The sequence below is a fragment of the Rhinolophus hipposideros genome, assembly GCF_964194185.1.
Source record: "Rhinolophus hipposideros genome assembly, chromosome: 8".
NCBI classification, from domain to species: Eukaryota; Metazoa; Chordata; class Mammalia; order Chiroptera; family Rhinolophidae; genus Rhinolophus; species Rhinolophus hipposideros.
In genome coordinates, this window is record NC_138054.1 from 68,129,223 (window position 1) to 68,146,977 (window position 17,755).

Here is a 17,755-nt window from a genome sequence, read left to right on the forward strand (position 1 = left end):
AACATTCAAACTGTAGACCAGGAAAATCTATCAGATTATCACTGCTTGCCCTCACTCCATCTGAAGATGCTTTGAGCCAGGCATCTAGAAATCTTGACTGGCTGCCTGGAGAACTCAGGAACCGGGATTATAGTCTGTTCCAAGCATTAACCATTGTTTTCCTTTTGTTTACATAGAGATGCCTCTTATTAAATACCTGATTGCTTTTGCCAGAGGCCTAGTTTTGGGAGCACACCTGCATCACTGCCTCTGGAAATGAGACACAACTGTTTAACTGAGCTAACCTATTCTCAAGACTGAGACCGGTTTAGTGAGATATGGAACAATCTATCAAACCCAATTTCTGGAATGTGAAACTTATCAGGAAATTTCAAAGGCAGGACTAAAGTTGTTCAGAACAGGCTTCTCTAAGATATGCCACTGTGACATGTGAACTGTTTTGAGCCGAAGGCAATTGAGACCCTGCGGGCCCATGAGAAACTTTTACCCCCTTTCCTTAAAGAATTTAAATTGGGGGTCTTGCCCATAAAGAGAGTTATTACCAGAAATAACTTTTTACGACCTATCTATATGGTAGGCAAACATCTAATTACTGAACATCTGTTCTTTTTCTTGTCCTGCGAATGACCCTCTTCCCCTCTGAAGTCCCAAGGCACTTTACCTCATCCTTATCTCAGAATGTCATATATACCTCATTTTAACTTTCTGTCTCTGAACCTCTCATGTATGTTGGGCGGGGTGTGTCTGATTCTCCATGTATGAGGTTTCTATACATACATATGTAATTAAGTTTATTTATTTCCTTTTGTTAATGTGTCTCATGTCAATTTAATTATTAGACTAGCTGAAATAAAGTTTCTTTCTCCCCCACAGAGCCACAGAGCAGACACTAACTAACTCCCTTTTACAAAGAAATAGAAAGTGTTTTTGCACCCTTAAACGTCAACTAACTTTCCAGAAACGCCACTGCCATCTAAATAGAGGGATGATTGTATTTTATGAAGCTTTACCAAACTTTGTTCATCTTTCCAGAAAATCCCATCAGCCATGGATACTATTGCATTTGTAGCTGTCTTACCTCTTGGTTCCAGTATCCTGAAAACTTCAGAATGTGTTCTCCTTTTTTGGGGCCCAAACATTTACATATTGGAACATCGATTACTGTCTTTCCCCGAAAATGAGACCGGGTCTTATGTTAATGTTTGCTCCAAAAGACACATTAGGGTTTATGTTCAGGGACCGTCATCCTGAAAAATCATGCTAGGGCTGATTTTCCGGTTAGGTCTTATTTTCGGGGAAACACGGTATATAATTATAATTTATTTTGTCATCTTTATTTTACAATTAAGGAACACATTGTTTATGAACGTTATGCGTGCTGGTGGGTTAAACTGTCTACAGGTTCTATTCCCAGAGGGGCGGGAGGTTTACAATCTAGTGTGGCCAGCTGCCCTTGGGTCTGGCACAGGCCCCCGAGCGGTCCTCCGCGCACCAGGGGTCGCTGTAGCGCAGCGCGGCCACACCGGGTCTCTCTCCTGTGGCCGCCCCGCCTCGGGCCCCCGGGCCGAGTGGGCGGGCACAACTGCGCCCAGGTCGCCAGGCGCCCTTCGACCAGCAGCGCCCGGGGCGGGCGGGTATAAATGGAGCGGTGGCTCCCCCAGCCGCCTCTCTCCGCCCCGGGTCGCCGCAGCTTCGGCCGCTTTCGGGCTCAGCAGCCTGAAGATAAAAAGAGAAAAAGATTAAAAAAAAACCCGAAAACGCTTTAAAATCTGAAAAAAAAGAGAAAGCGAGTCCTTCTCGGAGAACCCGCGGGGAAGTCACTTTTGCGCGCTTCCGGCCTACCCGCGTCCGCCGCCCCCACCGCCACACCTGGGTGCCCGTCCGTCCGGTGGTGAGCCGCCCGCGTCCACGCGCCTCCGCTCTCGCCGCCGGTCCGCGCCGCGTGGCAGCCCCGCGCCCCCGCCCCCCGCGCGCCGGCCTCCCGGTGCACCACGTGTCCGCGCTGCCCTTCGCGGCCCGGCGTGGAGGCGGCTGCGCGCTCGGCCCCCGGGGCTCGCCGAGTCGGCACCGACAAATATTTTGTTTCCCTCGTCCCTTGGCTGCTGTAATCTTAAACCGCCAGGAGCCCGAGGCCTGTATTTATAGAGAAACGCGTGTCCCGGAGGCCGCGTGGGCACCGTGTGGTTGCCTCTTGAAGAATTTTTATAATTTGGAGGGGAGTCCCCATTTAAAAAAAAATTTTTTTTTTTGGATATTTGGAGCCTCAGCCCAGGACAGCTGAAACCCACAAACTCCCCGGGAGGGCCATATTGTTTTTGAGACCCTTTTGTCTGCGGTCTTGCCGTCTCGAGCGAGCCGTCCCTGAACTCCCCGGCCCGCTCCCTGTCTCTGAGCCGCCTCCAGCGTCACTCTGCCACCTGTGAGCCGCGGCGCGGGCCCGGCTCCAAGAAGAGCCCCTTTTGTCCTGAGTGGTCCTCATAAGAAGTCCTCCTGGCGGGGCTCGGGGTGGTGGGGGCTGGGGAAATGAACGCTGCAGCCAGCAGCTACCCCATGGCCTCCCTGTACGTGGGTGACCTGCACTCGGACGTCACCGAGGCCATGCTGTATGAAAAGTTCAGTCCTGCGGGGCCTGTGCTGTCCATCCGGGTCTGCCGCGATATGATCACCCGCCGCTCCCTGGGTTATGCCTACGTCAACTTCCAGCAGCCAGCTGACGGTGAGTACGAGGCTTGTCTGCAGATCCCCAGGATCCCACGGGGCCTCAGCAGTCATCCTCTAGGCTGGGCCCTACCCTCGTGGAAGGGCAGCACGACAGCACGATGCCACGGAAGCCGTAGTGGGGAGTAGGATGCAGAAGTGAGAACACGGGATCCTGGCATCAGATGACCAGTTTCAGTCTTCTACCACTTGCTAACTGGGTGACCTTGGGCTAATCAGTGGTGGCAGTGGGGTTGGAATCCAAGGAGACTGTAAAAACCGGCTTCAGAGGGAAGTCACTGTCGGTCCATGGCGTGTGTGATCCTGCTTCAGTGGAGCTGGGCTGTTGGAGACCCTCGGCTGGTCAGTGGGCATGGGCTCATGTCCCACACAGGCTTGCCAGAAAGGCAGGGCGATGGAAACAATTCCTGCAAAAATTTTAGGTTGCTGAACTGCTGCCTCTCTCCTGCCTTTACCCTGGGCTAAGAGTCTGTTTGATTTTGTGCTGATAAGGGATCTTTCAGGGAGGTAGGAAGCAGGGGAGCAATTCTGTGCATTCAACTTCAGCAGGCATTTGTGTTAGCACAAGAGGAGCGCGTGCCAGACCAGCTCCCAGGTCTGGGTGTTGGCCACTGGGGTAGGAGTTCTTCACTCTGGACAAAGCCTTCAGCTGTGGAGAATGGTATCTAGGTAGTCTGGGGAACCAAGGCTTGGAAATCCACTGGGCTGGTAGGGATTATTGCCTCACGTGTGAACAGTGCTTTCTATTTGTCAGAACACTTTGACTTCGTCCCATCTGAAGAGAATAGGACTCTTAAGAAGGAAAAGGAGGCTGCAGAAGGTTGGAGGCTAAGCTGGGACTGCCTGTGCAGTGCTCCACGAGCCCAGATTAGGTCTTCGCTTGGAGTGGCGAGGTATGCCGCAGGCATGGCAGGGGTGAGGCCAGAGGAAACCTAATCGGGCTGCACGTGACTCCAGATTAAAAAGGAACAACTGTAGAGATCACTACGAGAAACAAGCCATTCTGTGGCAAAGGATCTCCAGGTCCCTATTTTTGTCCCTACTTTGTTCACCACGAAGCACAGAATGTCACTTGCCCAGGATGCAGCTGAGAAGAGAGAATTGGACTTGTTGAGAGACATGAGGTACTGCTCCCATTAATTTAGTATGCTCTGAGCTGACTTGTATCTGGCCACAGGGTACGAAGAAGGTAGCTGAGTGTAGCCTTTTTCGGGGGGAGTAGCCTGCCTTCTTGACTCTTCTGAACAAAAGTCTTGTCACTTAGCAATAATAGCAGAAGCCATTGGTCAGTGTCTCTGCCAACACATACCTCTGCAGGACCTCTCCCTGCTATAAATAAGTGCCGCCGGATTTGTCAGACTAAGCCGACTTGCCTTCTGCAGCACTGTCTGGAAATAGAAGAGGAGATGTGTTGAAATGGGTTCCTTTGCTGCTAATTAATGAAACACCGTTTGGGGTCCAAGGCTTTCGATCTCAACTGGCCATTACAAGCAAACTCTTCTGTACCTGGACTTTTCCTGACTTCCTCCCTTCCCACACTGAGGAACCCAACTGAGGAAAGGTGGGAAAAGTGGTTGGAACCAAGTGAAAAGGGGATACTCCCTTGGCTGACTGGGCAGCTAAGCTTGTGGAGGGGCAGCATTGTTTCTAAGTGGGATGGTGCCTTGAAGTAGGGACCCCCTCCATCATCCCTTCATTGATGACATTCTGGGAGTTACATTGCATAAGTCAGGGAAAGTGACCACCAACTCTGGGTCCTTGTTACTACCAGTGAAGAGAAGTTCCTGCCGGCAAGTGATGATTTATTTTATTTTTTTCCTTTTTAAATATTTTTTTTTGACGGGAGGGGTGTTGGAGAACAATGCACTTCTCCAGGGCCCATCAGCTCCAAATCTTTGCCCTTCAATCTAGTTGTAGAGGGCGCAGCTCAGCTCCAAGTCCATTTGCCGTTCTCAATCTTAGTTGCAGGAGGCGCAACCCACCATCCCATGCGGGAATTGAACCAGCAACCTTGGTAAGAGCTCGCGTGCGCTCTAACCAGCTGAGCCATCCGGTCGGTGATCTATTTTAGCTTCTCGTCCTTTAAATGGTCTCCATGGTGCACACATGGATTTGGTTGGGGAGCTAAGGAACCAAGGCCCTGGATGGAGAACTTGGTTGGGCGCCATGGTATTTGAAGTTCTGGAATTCTATAGAACTCAGATTAAGGGTTCAGAAGGCCTGGAAACCAGCAGGTACAGGGCCTACCTGCACTGTCTACTTAGGCAGAAGGGTGTTGCAGTTTTTTCCTTGTCTGTTAATTCAAAGAACATTTCCATGTGTGACCATTAGTGTTTATCATTTGGTGAGTGAGACTTTTTTGTCTGAATCAATTTCTGTTGTCAGAAATTGAAAATATAAGAAACTTGGCTGAATTGAGGGATAGCACATTTTCCCCAATCAGTTGCTCACAGGGTTTGTTTTGTCATTTGTCTCAGGCAGAGTGTAGACTAAATGATAGTGGATAATTTTGATGCAATACCTTACTGAAAAAGAACCAGAAACTCTGATACTAGTTTTTTTAATCACCAGTTAGCTCTACTGCTTACCCACTCTGAACAAAAGTTTATTCCTTTTATCAAATGGATAATATCACCTGTCTCACCTGTGTCACAGTGAGTGGTAGGCTGCATTGTCTTATAAATGATTTTAAAAAGCTTAGTCAAATATGAAGTACAGTGGTCTCTACTTATTTGCTGTTTTGCTTTCTGCAGTTTCAGTTACCCGTGATCAACTGTGGTCCAAATATATAAATGGAAAATTCCAGAAATAAACAATTCGTAGTTGAAAATTGTGTGCCATTCTGAGTAGCGTGATGAGATCTCGTGCCATCCTGCTCTGGACGAGTCATCCTTTGTCCGGCATATCCATGCTTCATATACTACCTGCCAATTAGTCACTTCATAGCCATCTCCGTTATCAGATAGCAGTGCTTGTGTTCAAGTAACCCTTATTTTATGTAATAATGGCCCCAAAGCTCAGGAGTAGTGATGCTGGGCAATTCAGATATGCCAAAGAGAATCGTAAAGTACTTTCTTTAAGTGAAAAGGTGAGTCCAGTACAGTAAGATATTTTGAGACAGAAAGACCGCATTCTTACAACTTTTATTACAGTATATTGTGATAATTGTTAATCTCTTACCGTGTTTATGTATAAATTAAGTTTTATCCATAGGTATGCATGTATAAGAATAAGCATAATATATATAGGGTTTGGTACTATTCTCGGGTTCAGGCATCTACTGGGGGTCTTGGAATGTACCCCATCGCTGTATTATCATTTGATCCTGGTGCCATAGGCCATTTAGATGGTCTTGCCTAGCCCCCTTACCCCACAAGGATGCAGACCCAGAGGGGTTGAGACTTCTGCCACGAAGTAGGGTAATTGGCTAGAACTTATTCTACCCTCAGTAGCAACACAGGCTAGAGGAATCTGGTGCCCTTTACTTTTAAGAGTTGCCTTTTATTAGAGTGATTACCTTGAAAAGTTCTGGAGTTATCTATTCTTGGGATGGTGGCAGTCATGTGAGGTGAATCCTTAACTGAAATGTATTTCTCTTGCAGCTGAACGGGCCTTGGATACCATGAACTTTGATGTAATTAAGGGAAAGCCAATACGCATCATGTGGTCTCAGAGGGATCCCTCTTTGAGAAAATCTGGTGTGGGAAATGTCTTCATCAAGAACCTGGACAAATCTATAGATAACAAGGCACTTTATGATACTTTCTCTGCTTTTGGAAACATTCTGTCCTGTAAGGTAAACATTGATTAAATGATTTCAGCAGAGCAATTACTGCATCCTGAAAACGTTATAAATACTAAATGGGGAACTGCCTTGGAATTGGGTGACAGGGTATGGTAATTTTCAAAATGCTAGAAATGGCTCTGAAAGCTAAAAGTTCCCCATAGATAATCTTGTGCCACAATCGAGCATAACCATCAGTGTCTGTGTCTTTGTTCTTCCCTCTGCCTGAAATATCCTTCCTGTCTTCTAACTTTGGAAAGCATCAAAAGGTTTCTGTTGGGGTTGGGGAGGGGAGGACTAGAGCTGTGCCTCTGGTTTCCAGGAAGCTGTATATAGTTGATTTAGAAGCATAAATTTGCTCTTTTCATTCCCCATGCACCTGTTTCTATGGATAATTTTGTACGACTTGTGTGGTGGTGGTTTACATGTCTGACTGCACTAGGCTGAAATTCTATTGTGGGCTTGGAAGATGGTTTGTCTTTCAGCAGCACTGTGGTTTTGCACCCAGTTCTCTCGATGTTTTTAATGAGAAAACATTTGGAATAGAAGCAACCTAATAGTGGCTGCCATTTGTAAATGGAACATAACTGTGTGCTTTGTGCTGTGCTGAGTGTTAGAAAAACTTCTGCTGTAGTCTCCTGCCTTTTGACCATGGATGGGCTAGGCCTCAGGTACAGGAGAACCCTGAGTGGGAGACCACTTGGTTCTCAAATCTCGGGAGCTGCCCAGTGGCACTAAAGTGGCCTGCCTTGTCTTTGACAGGTGGTGTGTGATGAGAACGGCTCTAAGGGTTATGCCTTTGTCCACTTCGAGACCCAAGAAGCTGCCGACAAGGCCATCGAGAAGATGAACGGCATGCTCCTCAATGACCGCAAAGTGTGAGTGTCCCAGTCCGGAGCAACAGCCATCGCATGAGCCAGCCATGGCCCCACCTCGGTATTAACTGGCACACACAAGGAGGCTACTGGTTTTCTCGGCCCAAGTGTGGCCTGCTCCTACCTCTCCACTCCAGGGCTGGTGAGTCTCCCTGCCGAGCCGTGGCAGCCCTTTTGACTCGCCAAGGTGGGCTTCCTGCCCAAGCCATGGCCTGCCTGCTGCCTCTCCCTTAAAAGCATCCGTCTGGGTTTTGCGAGCATCGGCAACTGGGGCTGACTGGAAGACAGCTCTGAGCCCACTCTGAGCAGGGGTCTTGGCCAGCGGCAGAGTGGAGAGGGCCCTGGACTGACCAGGAGCTATGTACTAGTCATGTGACCATGGCCTTCCTGTGATTCAGGTCTGTCCATGGGGTCACTTGCTAGGGTTGATGCCAAATTGTCCTCACATCTCCACTTGGCTAACTTAGGCCCCACCGGCCTTCTAATACAAGGCTGGCTCCCCAGTGATAATTAATTTGGTTACAAAGAAAAATGTGTCCCATTGCAGAAGGAACTGTTTATAATAGACCTGTTGCTTTGATGTGGTTATTGTAGAATGGAGAGGGGGATCTTAGCTAAGCCATACAGGGAGAGAAGGGACAATAAGTCTTGGCTATAACAGGCAAAAATCATTTCTGTCCTTTGTGTTGTTGAACTGGCCAGGGATTGCATTGATAATGTGTAAGTGCCCAGTGGTCAGTTCTCTAAATATTTTCATTGTACGGATACATTTTCCTCTTAAGTGTAAACAACACCAAAAGGAATACAGTAAAAAAATCACAGGCAGTTCACTCCAACAGTTTCACTCCTAGGATTAACCACTGTTAACAGTTTGGTTTGTATCCTTCCAGACCTTTTCTATGCATTTACATAGATGCACAGAAATGAACGTTTTAAAAACATGGTCATCAGTTTCCTTCACGAAGGCAGTGTGATGTGGTAGGAGTAGCCCTGGTCTGAGCCAGGAGCCCCCGGGCTGGTCCCTGCAGGATAGTCCTGCTTCTTTCTCTTTCTGTGGGGAGTTGGGCGTCTCTGAGCTTGCTCTCTCGGTGGTTGGATGGGGACTCGTGTTTTAACCTCTCCTGTCAGCCTTTAACCCGCATTCCTTTGGGCCCCTGGAAATCATGTTTTGTTCCCTGGGTGATCCCTGTTTTTCGTGGTTTCTTTTTAGGTTTGTCGGCAGATTCAAATCTCGAAAAGAGCGGGAAGCTGAGCTTGGAGCCAAAGCCAAGGAATTCACCAATGTGTATATCAAAAACTTTGGGGAAGAGGTGGATGATGAGAGTCTGAAAGAGCTGTTCAGCCAGTTTGGTAAGTCAGGTTCTTTGCCCCATGCGTCCCCTTTCACAGTCCACCAGACCTGGAATTCATCTGTTTTTCCTTAAGAGATGAGGGCATGTAGACCCAGAAGTGAAATACCTTGCATGACAAAGGTCACAGGGTAGATAAGAATAGACTCCAAGCCTTGGCTCTTGGCTTCATCCGACTTCGTGCAGGCCCCAAGGCCATCTCAGCAGCTTGGTCAAAATTAGAAGGCCAGGCACGGTGCCTCTTTCAAGAGTCCATCTGAGTTCAGCAAAAGGTTGCTTCAAGTGGGTTCCTAGAGAAGCCTTCTCTCCTTGAGCTGTGGTAGAGATGGTGTTATTAATAGTTCTGTCCTTTGGTAATAGGTAAGACCTTAAGTGTCAAGGTGATGAGAGATCCCAGTGGGAAATCCAAAGGCTTTGGCTTCGTGAGTTACGAAAAACACGAGGATGCCAATAAGGTGAGAGTACCACGAGGGTTGGGAAAAATTTGTAGGAAGTGGCCCCAGAGTGTGGGCAGGGCCTGGCACATAGACTGGAGCTGGAATTATCTTAGTATCCGGTATGATACACAGTTACTATACTCTGGAATGGCCTTCTTAAGGGGTTTCACATGTCAATTGTATTAGTTAAACTGTTTTCAAAGCATTTGGCACATACCTGTCACCTTAGCTGGTCAGCCTTGTAAGTTGAAAACAGGACAGGTGTTTGTCCCCATTCCTCAGTGAGGGAACTCGGGGCCAGAGAGTCCTCGATTGGATAACAGGCCAACAGCTGCTTAGCGGTGAATCACTGTGCGAGGCCACCGTAACGTATATCACTTAACACCCGCAAAAGAACCTGAGAAATTTAGTGAGAGCCAGAGTTTCAAGCTAGGCACAACTGTACTATTTTTTCCCTATATTATCTGGTCCAGTAACCCTTTTAAATATTAACCCTATTTTATTGATGAAGACGTTTGGATTTGCTTAGCTGGCGTCAGAGGTGGAGTGAAGGCAGCTTTTAGCCCTGTAGGGAAGCGTTCTTAGAATTCAGGATTTCTAGGCTTCCACGGCAAGGTCCCTGCCTCTGCATCTTGTTCTAAAGATACGGGTTTCTTTTCTAGGCTGTAGAAGAGATGAATGGAAAAGAAATAAGTGGGAAAGTCATTTTTGTAGGCCGTGCACAGAAGAAAGTGGAACGGCAGGCCGAATTAAAACGGAAGTTTGAACAGCTGAAACAAGAGAGAATTAGTCGGTATCAGGTGAGAGAGGTGGTCTTGGCCCAGCCCACCAACAGCAGATTTACTATGAAATGTTGGCAGAGCGCCCTTACAGTTTAGCAAGCTTTCTCTTTGGGAACTGGCAGCCGGCTGTTACTTTTGTTTCTCCCAAGATCATCAGGCTTAAAAGTCTATGCCTACCAGATAACAGCAGTAATTCTAGAATGAAGACCAAGAGATGTTTTTCATTTGGGGACACTGTTCCAGAAGCCTCAGCCGTTGTTCTTAGTCACGTGGGTTCCTTTTACTTAAACGATAGCCCTTTGTTTGGGATGATGGCAAGAAGAGCGCGGCGAGGGTGAGTGGTCAGCGGAGCGCTGTGAGGAAAGATAAGAGCATGTGACTGCGTTGAGGCTCCCATCAGAACCTTGGGGCAGGAGTTTCTCAGCTTGGAGCCTGCGCCAGAATTCCCTGCGTGGCTTGCTAGAACGTGGGTGGCTGGGCCCCTGAGTTTCTGATTCATTAGGTTTGGATTCTGACCTGTTCTGACCTGAGAATTTACATTTGAAACAAGTACCCAGTGATGGATGCCAATGCTGCTTGTCTGAGGAGCACACTTTACGAACCAGTCTTAGGGGCTGTGTGGGGTATAGAAGTACAATTAACAGGGATCCTTCTGCTGCAGGGGGTCAATCTCTACATTAAGAATTTGGACGACACCATTGATGATGAGAAGTTAAGGAAAGAGTTTTCTCCTTTCGGATCCATCACCAGTGCTAAGGTATTTTATACTGAGATTCTGGGATTGAAAGTAGAAGTTGTAATCTTTTAACAGTTTATTGGCATTTGTTTTATTGAAGGCCTAGGATCTGAACTGTGTTCATTTCTGAGAGTAGCTACTACATTAACCTAGCAAACTCCCCCTGGCATTCAGTTACCCATTCGAAGTGTATGCTCTGCAGAATGACTGTTCTCTAGGTCATTCCTGTGTTATCTCCCAGCACAGGTGTGTGGAGATGAATGTGACCCAGTGCCTCTCTGCCAACCCCCCAGAGCACCTGAATCTTTCCCATACTTTGCTGCTTCGTGCTGGTGTGGGGACAGATGGTGCTACAGTAAGAGCAGAGGAAATCCAGACGGGTTTCCATTTGTCTTGGGGCCTGTCTCTACAACTCTGCTACACTATCTCCCTAAATGAGGGTATTTTGAGGATTTTAGAGCTGGTATGGGAACTTCCATCCCGGTCTTGAAGGAGAGAAGAGAAGGGGGAAGTTTTTTCCCCCATGTTTGGCGTATGCATCATTTGCTTAATTTTTTTCAATAATCAAGTCACTGAGTTGGCAGGGTGAGTATGAACCCCCTTTTGAATCAAGGAATTTGAGTCCTTGAGCAAGAGAATGCTGGTTACATGAGAATGGATGTGGGTGTTGAACTTACTGTAAGTTTCACAGGCACCGTTTTCCCATTTTCCCATACCTCGTTGGTGGAGAGTTTAGGTGAGACACATCTTCACTTGCATGACTGCCACTTCAGGAGGCTGTCCAGGCAGTGAGCTAAGACTCAAAGTGGTGCCAAGCACACATGGTCACGTTGCTACCAAGCTTCTGAAGAGGCAGGCCAGGGAAAGCAATAAATAATAACCTTTTGAAGTGAGGAAAAGAGCCATTGTGAACCACCAACTACATGTGGCAAAAGCCTGCCTGAACCAGCAGACAGGTGGCTTTGTAGCTATTGGCCTTAGTGTATATCACGGCCATTGAGACTTGGAGAGGGCAAATAAGTGATTTGTTAAGCTTGTATAGCTTAGAACTTGCAGAGCTGGGCCTGGAATCCAACTGTCTGTCTCCCAGCTGGTAATTTTTCAGCTATGTTACTCCCGTGGAAATGGTGGTGGCAGTCACTGGTTTTAACTCCTGCCCACGTGGTATTTCAGAAGCATATCTTACAGTGCTAAGAGCTTATTAAAGTTTTGTTCCCCAAAGTCTTCGGTGAGTCCTACATTTACATTGTTTGATACCACTGTCCAAATCTTTTGTGGGTGCCCAAAGATAGCTGTTTTGCTAGATACCAGGAAACATCGTTGGGTTCCTGGCTTAACCATTAGCCGTGTCATAGTGTTTGGGAACTTTAGAATCACTTTAGGGATCTAACAAAGAAAATGCCTAGGTCCTACCTTTAGAGAGCAGTGACTTAATTGGTCTGGGGTACAACCTGGGACAGGGCTGAGAACCCCTCTCCTAGACATGGTAACTCTCGCAGCGGAACCCAGGTTTCCTGGTTTTAATAGCTGCCCCAACATGGAACACCTTTTTCTTAAGCTGGTCTCCTTTTGTAGGTAATGTTGGAAGACGGAAGAAGCAAAGGGTTTGGCTTTGTCTGCTTCTCATCTCCTGAAGAGGCAACCAAAGCAGTCACTGAGATGAACGGACGCATTGTGGGCTCCAAGCCACTGTATGTCGCCCTGGCCCAGAGGAAGGAAGAGAGAAAGGCTCACCTGACCAACCAGTATATGCAGCGGGTGGCCGGAATGAGAGCACTCCCTGCCAATGCCATCTTAAATCAGTTCCAGCCTGCAGCTGGTGGCTACTTTGTGCCAGCAGTTCCACAGGTGGGTCTGCTATATGTTCATGGCTCTTGAGAGCCATCCCACTGACAGCAGCTCCTGTAGTCTGCAGTAGTGGGGAGAGGGGTTTTGGGATGTCAGATGAATGTCACAGTAAAATGAGGAAGGACTTAATTTATGGTCATACAAGGTAAAAGAATCCCCATTAGCTGACCTTCCTTCCCCCAAGCTTTTGAGTAAAGAGAGCCTCTACCCAAATCATTAGCCATAGCCGGGTAGTGAGGTGAGATGAGATTCTTCTTTAGTGTGGACTCAGGTTCCCAAAATAAAAGGTTTGGGTGCTCTTTCTTACAGGCTCAAGGAAGACCTCCATATTACACACCTAACCAGTTAGCACAGATGAGGCCTAATCCACGCTGGCAGCAAGGTGGGAGACCTCAAGGTAGGTGGTGGGGAGCAGGGGTTCGATTACTGAGGATACACCTACCCTGGTCTCCCCAGCCTCTCCTTGTTCCCTCTGAGGTGCTGACTTAAGTTCAGGTCCACAGCGTTCATCAGTGATGTGCAATTTTTGTCTTTTCACCAGGCTTCCAAGGAATGCCAAGTGCTATACGCCAGTCTGGGCCTCGTCCAACTCTTCGCCATCTGGCTCCAACTGGTAATGCTCCGGCCTCTCGTGGCCTCCCTACTACCGCTCAGAGAGTCGGTGAGCAAACTGGCCTTGAGAAGCGTGGCCTGGGGAGGAGGGAGTCAGCGTGACTGGGCTCTGCCCAGGGTCGGTCACTGTTGGGCTCATGTTCGAGTCCTGGTCCTGTAATCTTAGCTGTGTGCTTAGATAGGTACGTAAGGGGCAGGTGACAGTATTAGTTCTAGGAGCGCCGGTTACTTTGCTCATCGGTGACTTGTGTGAAAAAGGCTAAGTGTAGATGTTTGCTAGCTGTATGACGGAGGCAGCCTGTTCTTTTGGGTGGAGTTGGGAGAGAGGAAACTTTTTTTTCAGAATATGTCCTGTATTCCAAGAGGTGGAAAGAGTTATATGTTATCTGTTGGCTGATCTTTGAAAGTAGCAGTAGAGGCCCCGTGTGTGATGTGTTGTGTGAACTTGCTTTGGAATTGCTCCCTCCGTGGGACGTGGCCAGTTGGACGTCTGCTGGCAACACTGATGTGCATTTGCTGGTCTGTTGTAGGGTCTGAGTGCCCGGACCGCTTGGCTATGGACTTTGGTGGGGCTGGCGCCGCCCAGCAAGGGCTGACTGACAGCTGCCAGTCTGGAGGTGGTATTGGATGTACTCAGAATGGGGAAAGATGGGATTTGACGGGTCTTGGCCCAGACTGACGGGCTTTAATTTTACTTGTTCTTGTCCCAAGGTGTTCCCACAGCTGTACAGAACTTAGCACCTCGTGCTCCTGTGTCTGCCGCTGCTCCTCGGGCCGTGGCACCTTACAAGTACGCCTCCAGTGTCCGCAGCCCGCATCCTGCCATACAGCCTCTGCAGGTGAGGCCCACCACAGCACACTGACAGCGTTTCCCCCATTGCCACATGGTTCAGAAGATGCTGTGCTTTGATTCCTGTAACAGGTTGAAATGCCTGCTGTGTGTCAGGGTGCTGTGTGGTCAACACTGCCCTTGAGGGGCTCTCTAATGGGCTAGAAGGGGCTTGAAGGGTTTTTCCTAATATCACTTCACTCAGGCCCCAGAGAGGACAGCCAGGGCTTCCTGCTCTCCTTTCTACAATATACATGTGCTCATTGAGTTCTTTGAGCGTCCATTTCACTTCTGCCTCTGTTGGCCTAGTCGATGGCCTAGCTGCTCTGCAAGGTGATGAGTACATTAAGGCAGGAAAGAACTTCGTGTTCCAGAAAAGTTCTGCTTCAGAGGTGTAAAGTTGCGGTGGGGGAGTTGGACCCAATATCAGATTTTCTAAGCTGGAACCTGCTGTCTCTGGAGCCAAGATGCAGCCAGTTGGTGGAAAAGCTTAGTAGCACTCAGCGTGGAGGAGCCACCCTCAGCCTTGTGATCCCCGAGCTGCTTCCTCCTGCTCCATGCTAAGTTGGGTATTTCCCAGAACCTGATGCTATGTGAAATATTTTTTGGTCTTTTAGGGCTGTGACTCATTGACATTGCTTGTTGACAGTCCGCAAGCATTTGCTACAATAAGAACAATAGGTACAATAACAGTGATGTGGGATGTAATTATAAATGGTTTGATATTCACAGCCCTTGACCCAGTCTTTACTGGAATTCACCCTAAAGGAAAACTTTTTTTTTAGGAAAAGGCTACACAGACAGATGTTCACTATACCTTATTTATTAACAAGATTTCTAACTCTTGGGTAACCTTGGGTAAATCATCATTGTAACCTTGAATAAATTAAGTCATTTGATAGACGCTTGCCAAGCGTCTTTTCTTAATTTTTTTTTATTTCCCTTCCTTTCTAGTAGCATGCTGTGCTTATTATAGTTGGCTGTGTGTTTCTATGTCCACATCACTCTGTTCCTCACCTCACCCTCTATTGCTCAAGATTGCAGTTCCTTGGCGGCAAGGCCACCTACTTCCATCTCTTTCACATAGACTTTCACATGTTGAATGGTCAGGCTCTGGACCACTGTTAAGTATCCTTTCCTTGGTGCTAACCCACTGCCTCTTCTGGTTTCAGGCACCCCAGCCTGCAGTCCACGTGCAGGGGCAAGAGCCCCTGACCGCCTCCATGCTGGCTGCGGCACCCCCCCAGGAACAGAAGCAGATGCTGGGTGAGTGACTCTCATGTTGGCAGAAGAGGGGCCAGAGCCTGGGACTGACATGGACACCAGTGTCCATTTACTGGGATTCGACCTGGTTTTTACTTTAGTATCTTCCCACAGGAGAACGTTTGTTCCCACTCATCCAAACCATGCATTCAAACCTGGCTGGGAAGATTACGGGAATGCTGCTGGAGATCGACAACTCTGAGCTGCTGCACATGCTGGAGTCCCCTGAGTCTCTCCGTTCCAAGGTGAGCCAGTTGGTTCCCAGACTCCACGACTTTAGCTTGCTCTACTGGGGAGGACGATGGGTAGCCCTGGACACCAGGTACGGCAGAGAGAAGAGGCTGCTGTGGGGTGGGGGGTTATTTGGGAAAGCAGTCAGCACCAGGAGAAGCCACCCCTGGGCCTGGGTATCAGGGAGGGGTGGAAGGGCTCTCTGTAGATGTCACTGACCGACTGGAGATTTCTCACAGGTGGATGAAGCTGTGGCGGTTCTCCAGGCTCATCATGCCAAGAAAGAAGCTGCCCAGAAGGTGGGCGCTGTTGCTGCTGCTACCTCTTAGACAAGGAAAAACCGTATGTTTGGCTATTTTTGTTTTCTGCAATGGTTTTGATTTATGAATATGTCTTCTTAAAAGATTAGGGCCAATGTAGAGAGCTGTGTTTCTGCCATTTAACCTGATAACGTGGGCAAGCTGTCCTAGGTTTTTTCTGTCATCTGGATGAGTAAATATGGATAAGAGAGTACATATTGTAAATTATAAGGAGTAAAAAAACCCAGTTCCCTTAATAAAAAGCATGTGGTTAGAGGTTTTGCTTAGCTTTTCATCCTTTCCTGATGGTTATGAGCAGAGTTTCTCAAGAACCACCTTTTTGGTCTGGAATAGTGATAGATCTACAGGCGTTGTCATAATCAGATCCCACGGCCTAATTTCTCTGAGCATCTCCCTGGTTTGTTCTGAGGTTGGTAAGGTCAGCTGTGTGTATAACCACTGCTTAGCTCTGGGAACACAGTGAACACAGGCCTGGGTGTTAAAGTGGGAGAAACACACACACCTGACTACAGTTACAGAGTGTGTTCCAGTTGACTTCTGGACTTGGGGGCCATGGTCCTTGTCTGCAGGGGACCTCTGACAAGGACTGGTAGGTGCCTCCAGGAGGAGAGAGAACCAAGTGGGCAGAGGCAAGGGAAGAGTGCACATGGTAAGGGCCAGAGCTGGTATGGAGTGGGGGTTGACTTGACATACCGTAGTCTTGGCCTGTTGGCCTTTCATTTGGAATTTAAGGAAGAGAACCATCACACTGTAGAGGCTTTTGAGTACAGGATGGCCTGGGAGGTTGGAAGGTGGGTCCTTATAGACTGTAGCTACCCTCAAAGTCAGTGGTTCTCAACCAGGGGTGTCCCCTCAGGACATTTGCCAACATCTGGAGACATTTTAGGTTTTCACAACTGGGAACGTCACTGGCATCTAGTGGTAGAGGCCAGGGGTGCCGCTAAACATTCTACACTGGACAGGACAGCCCCAGAAGAATTTATCTGGGCCAAGTGGCAGTAAGCACTGCGGTTGAGAAACCCTGCTCTACAATAGCTTCTTTTAGCAGCCAGGGGTTTCAGGGAATCTGTGAGGTTCTTTTGATTATTGGTATTGGTGCTTTTCTTTTCAGGATTCAAAAGCCAAATAACCCCTCATGGAATTCAGCTCAAGGTTTGAAGACTTCCTAGCTTGTCCTATGGACCTCAACACTAAGAACCACAAATTGCAAATTTAATAGGTCATTTTGTATCAAAAGGTCAATTGTGAAGCACCTAGAATTTTTCAATTAAAAGAATATATTCTCTGGGTTCTGTGACCCAGACAGTGTTAACTTTTTTTTTCCTATTGTGGGTTTTGATCCCCCCCCCCCAGAAATTGGTTTTATTTGATGTACCCAAGTCTTAAGTTTCTCAATAAAGAAAAAATCTCCATAAAACTGCCTCTGTCTTATCTGTCTTACTCTGACCACAGTTTTAGTCTATAAATCTGTTTTCACTGAAAGTAATTTTAGGATGTAAATAGGGTCAGATGAAGTTTTGTATAACTTATCCTTTCCTGACAGTTATAAGCAGGCTATTTTAGGTTAGCTAGGTGTGCAGAACTGTCCCATTCCATTGCATTCTATTATGGGAGCACCTTTGTGTTGGCCCCCATTTAAGGGACCAGGAGTCTGATCAGAATAGCCTTTGGGTCTGGTACAGGGCTGGCACATTTCTGAAGGGCAGATGAAATATGCTGAACCCGGCCCCTCCTTCCTTGATGTGTTGGTGGGAGGCTGTCAGTCCCTTCTGTCTCCTAGGACAGTTTGTCCTGCATGCAGGTCAGCAGGTCCAGTTGCCCAGATGCTGCAACTACAGTTTCCTCTGGCGGTGGGAAGCGCCTTGGGAGGTAGGTCTCAGTAACAACAGCAGACAGTGCTGGAGTCCTAGGTGTTTTGTGGTTCCTTTAGTCCTCGAAAGCACCATAATGTGGCCAAGGTCAACCCGTCCG

At 47.9% G+C, this 17,755-nt stretch overlaps 1 protein-coding gene across 23 annotated transcripts; it reads left to right on the top strand.

The window, feature by feature from the left end:
* The first annotated feature begins 1,566 nt into the window (after nt 1-1,566).
* On the top strand, nt 1,567-17,204 carry PABPC4 (poly(A) binding protein cytoplasmic 4). 23 transcript variants are annotated; one of them, XM_081054693.1, is made up of 16 exons: nt 1,567-2,716; nt 6,321-6,514; nt 7,265-7,380; nt 8,588-8,727; nt 9,087-9,181; nt 9,826-9,963; nt 10,607-10,702; nt 12,257-12,529; nt 12,839-12,926; nt 13,071-13,142; nt 13,672-13,758; nt 13,853-13,980; nt 15,143-15,236; nt 15,348-15,478; nt 15,704-15,806; nt 16,896-17,204. In XM_081054693.1, exons 1-15 carry the CDS (start codon nt 2,524-2,526, stop codon nt 15,791-15,793), a joined length of 1,935 nt encoding a protein of 644 aa, XP_080910819.1. In that variant the 5' UTR covers nt 1,567-2,523; the 3' UTR covers nt 15,794-15,806; nt 16,896-17,204. The 23 variants fall into 23 exon arrangements, with proteins under 23 accessions (XP_080910819.1, XP_080910822.1, XP_080910804.1 ...); XM_081054675.1 differs by having other exon boundaries at nt 1,620-2,716; nt 13,071-13,190; XM_081054691.1 differs by having other exon boundaries at nt 1,620-2,716; nt 12,839-12,911; nt 13,071-13,190.
* Nucleotides 17,205-17,755: the final 551 nt, after the last annotated feature.

Excerpts from the sequence above, each read along its gene's own strand:
- PABPC4 (XM_081054675.1), top strand. The coding sequence starts at position 2,524 with ATGAACGCTGCAGCCAGCAGCTACCCCATGGCCTCCCTGTACGTGGGT. Across the intron at positions 13,191-13,671 it reads TACTACCGCTCAGAGAGTCG|GGTCTGAGTGCCCGGACCGC; the intron begins GTGAGCAAACTG and ends GGTCTGTTGTAG. Across the intron at positions 15,237-15,347 it reads GGAACAGAAGCAGATGCTGG|GAGAACGTTTGTTCCCACTC; the intron begins GTGAGTGACTCT and ends ATCTTCCCACAG.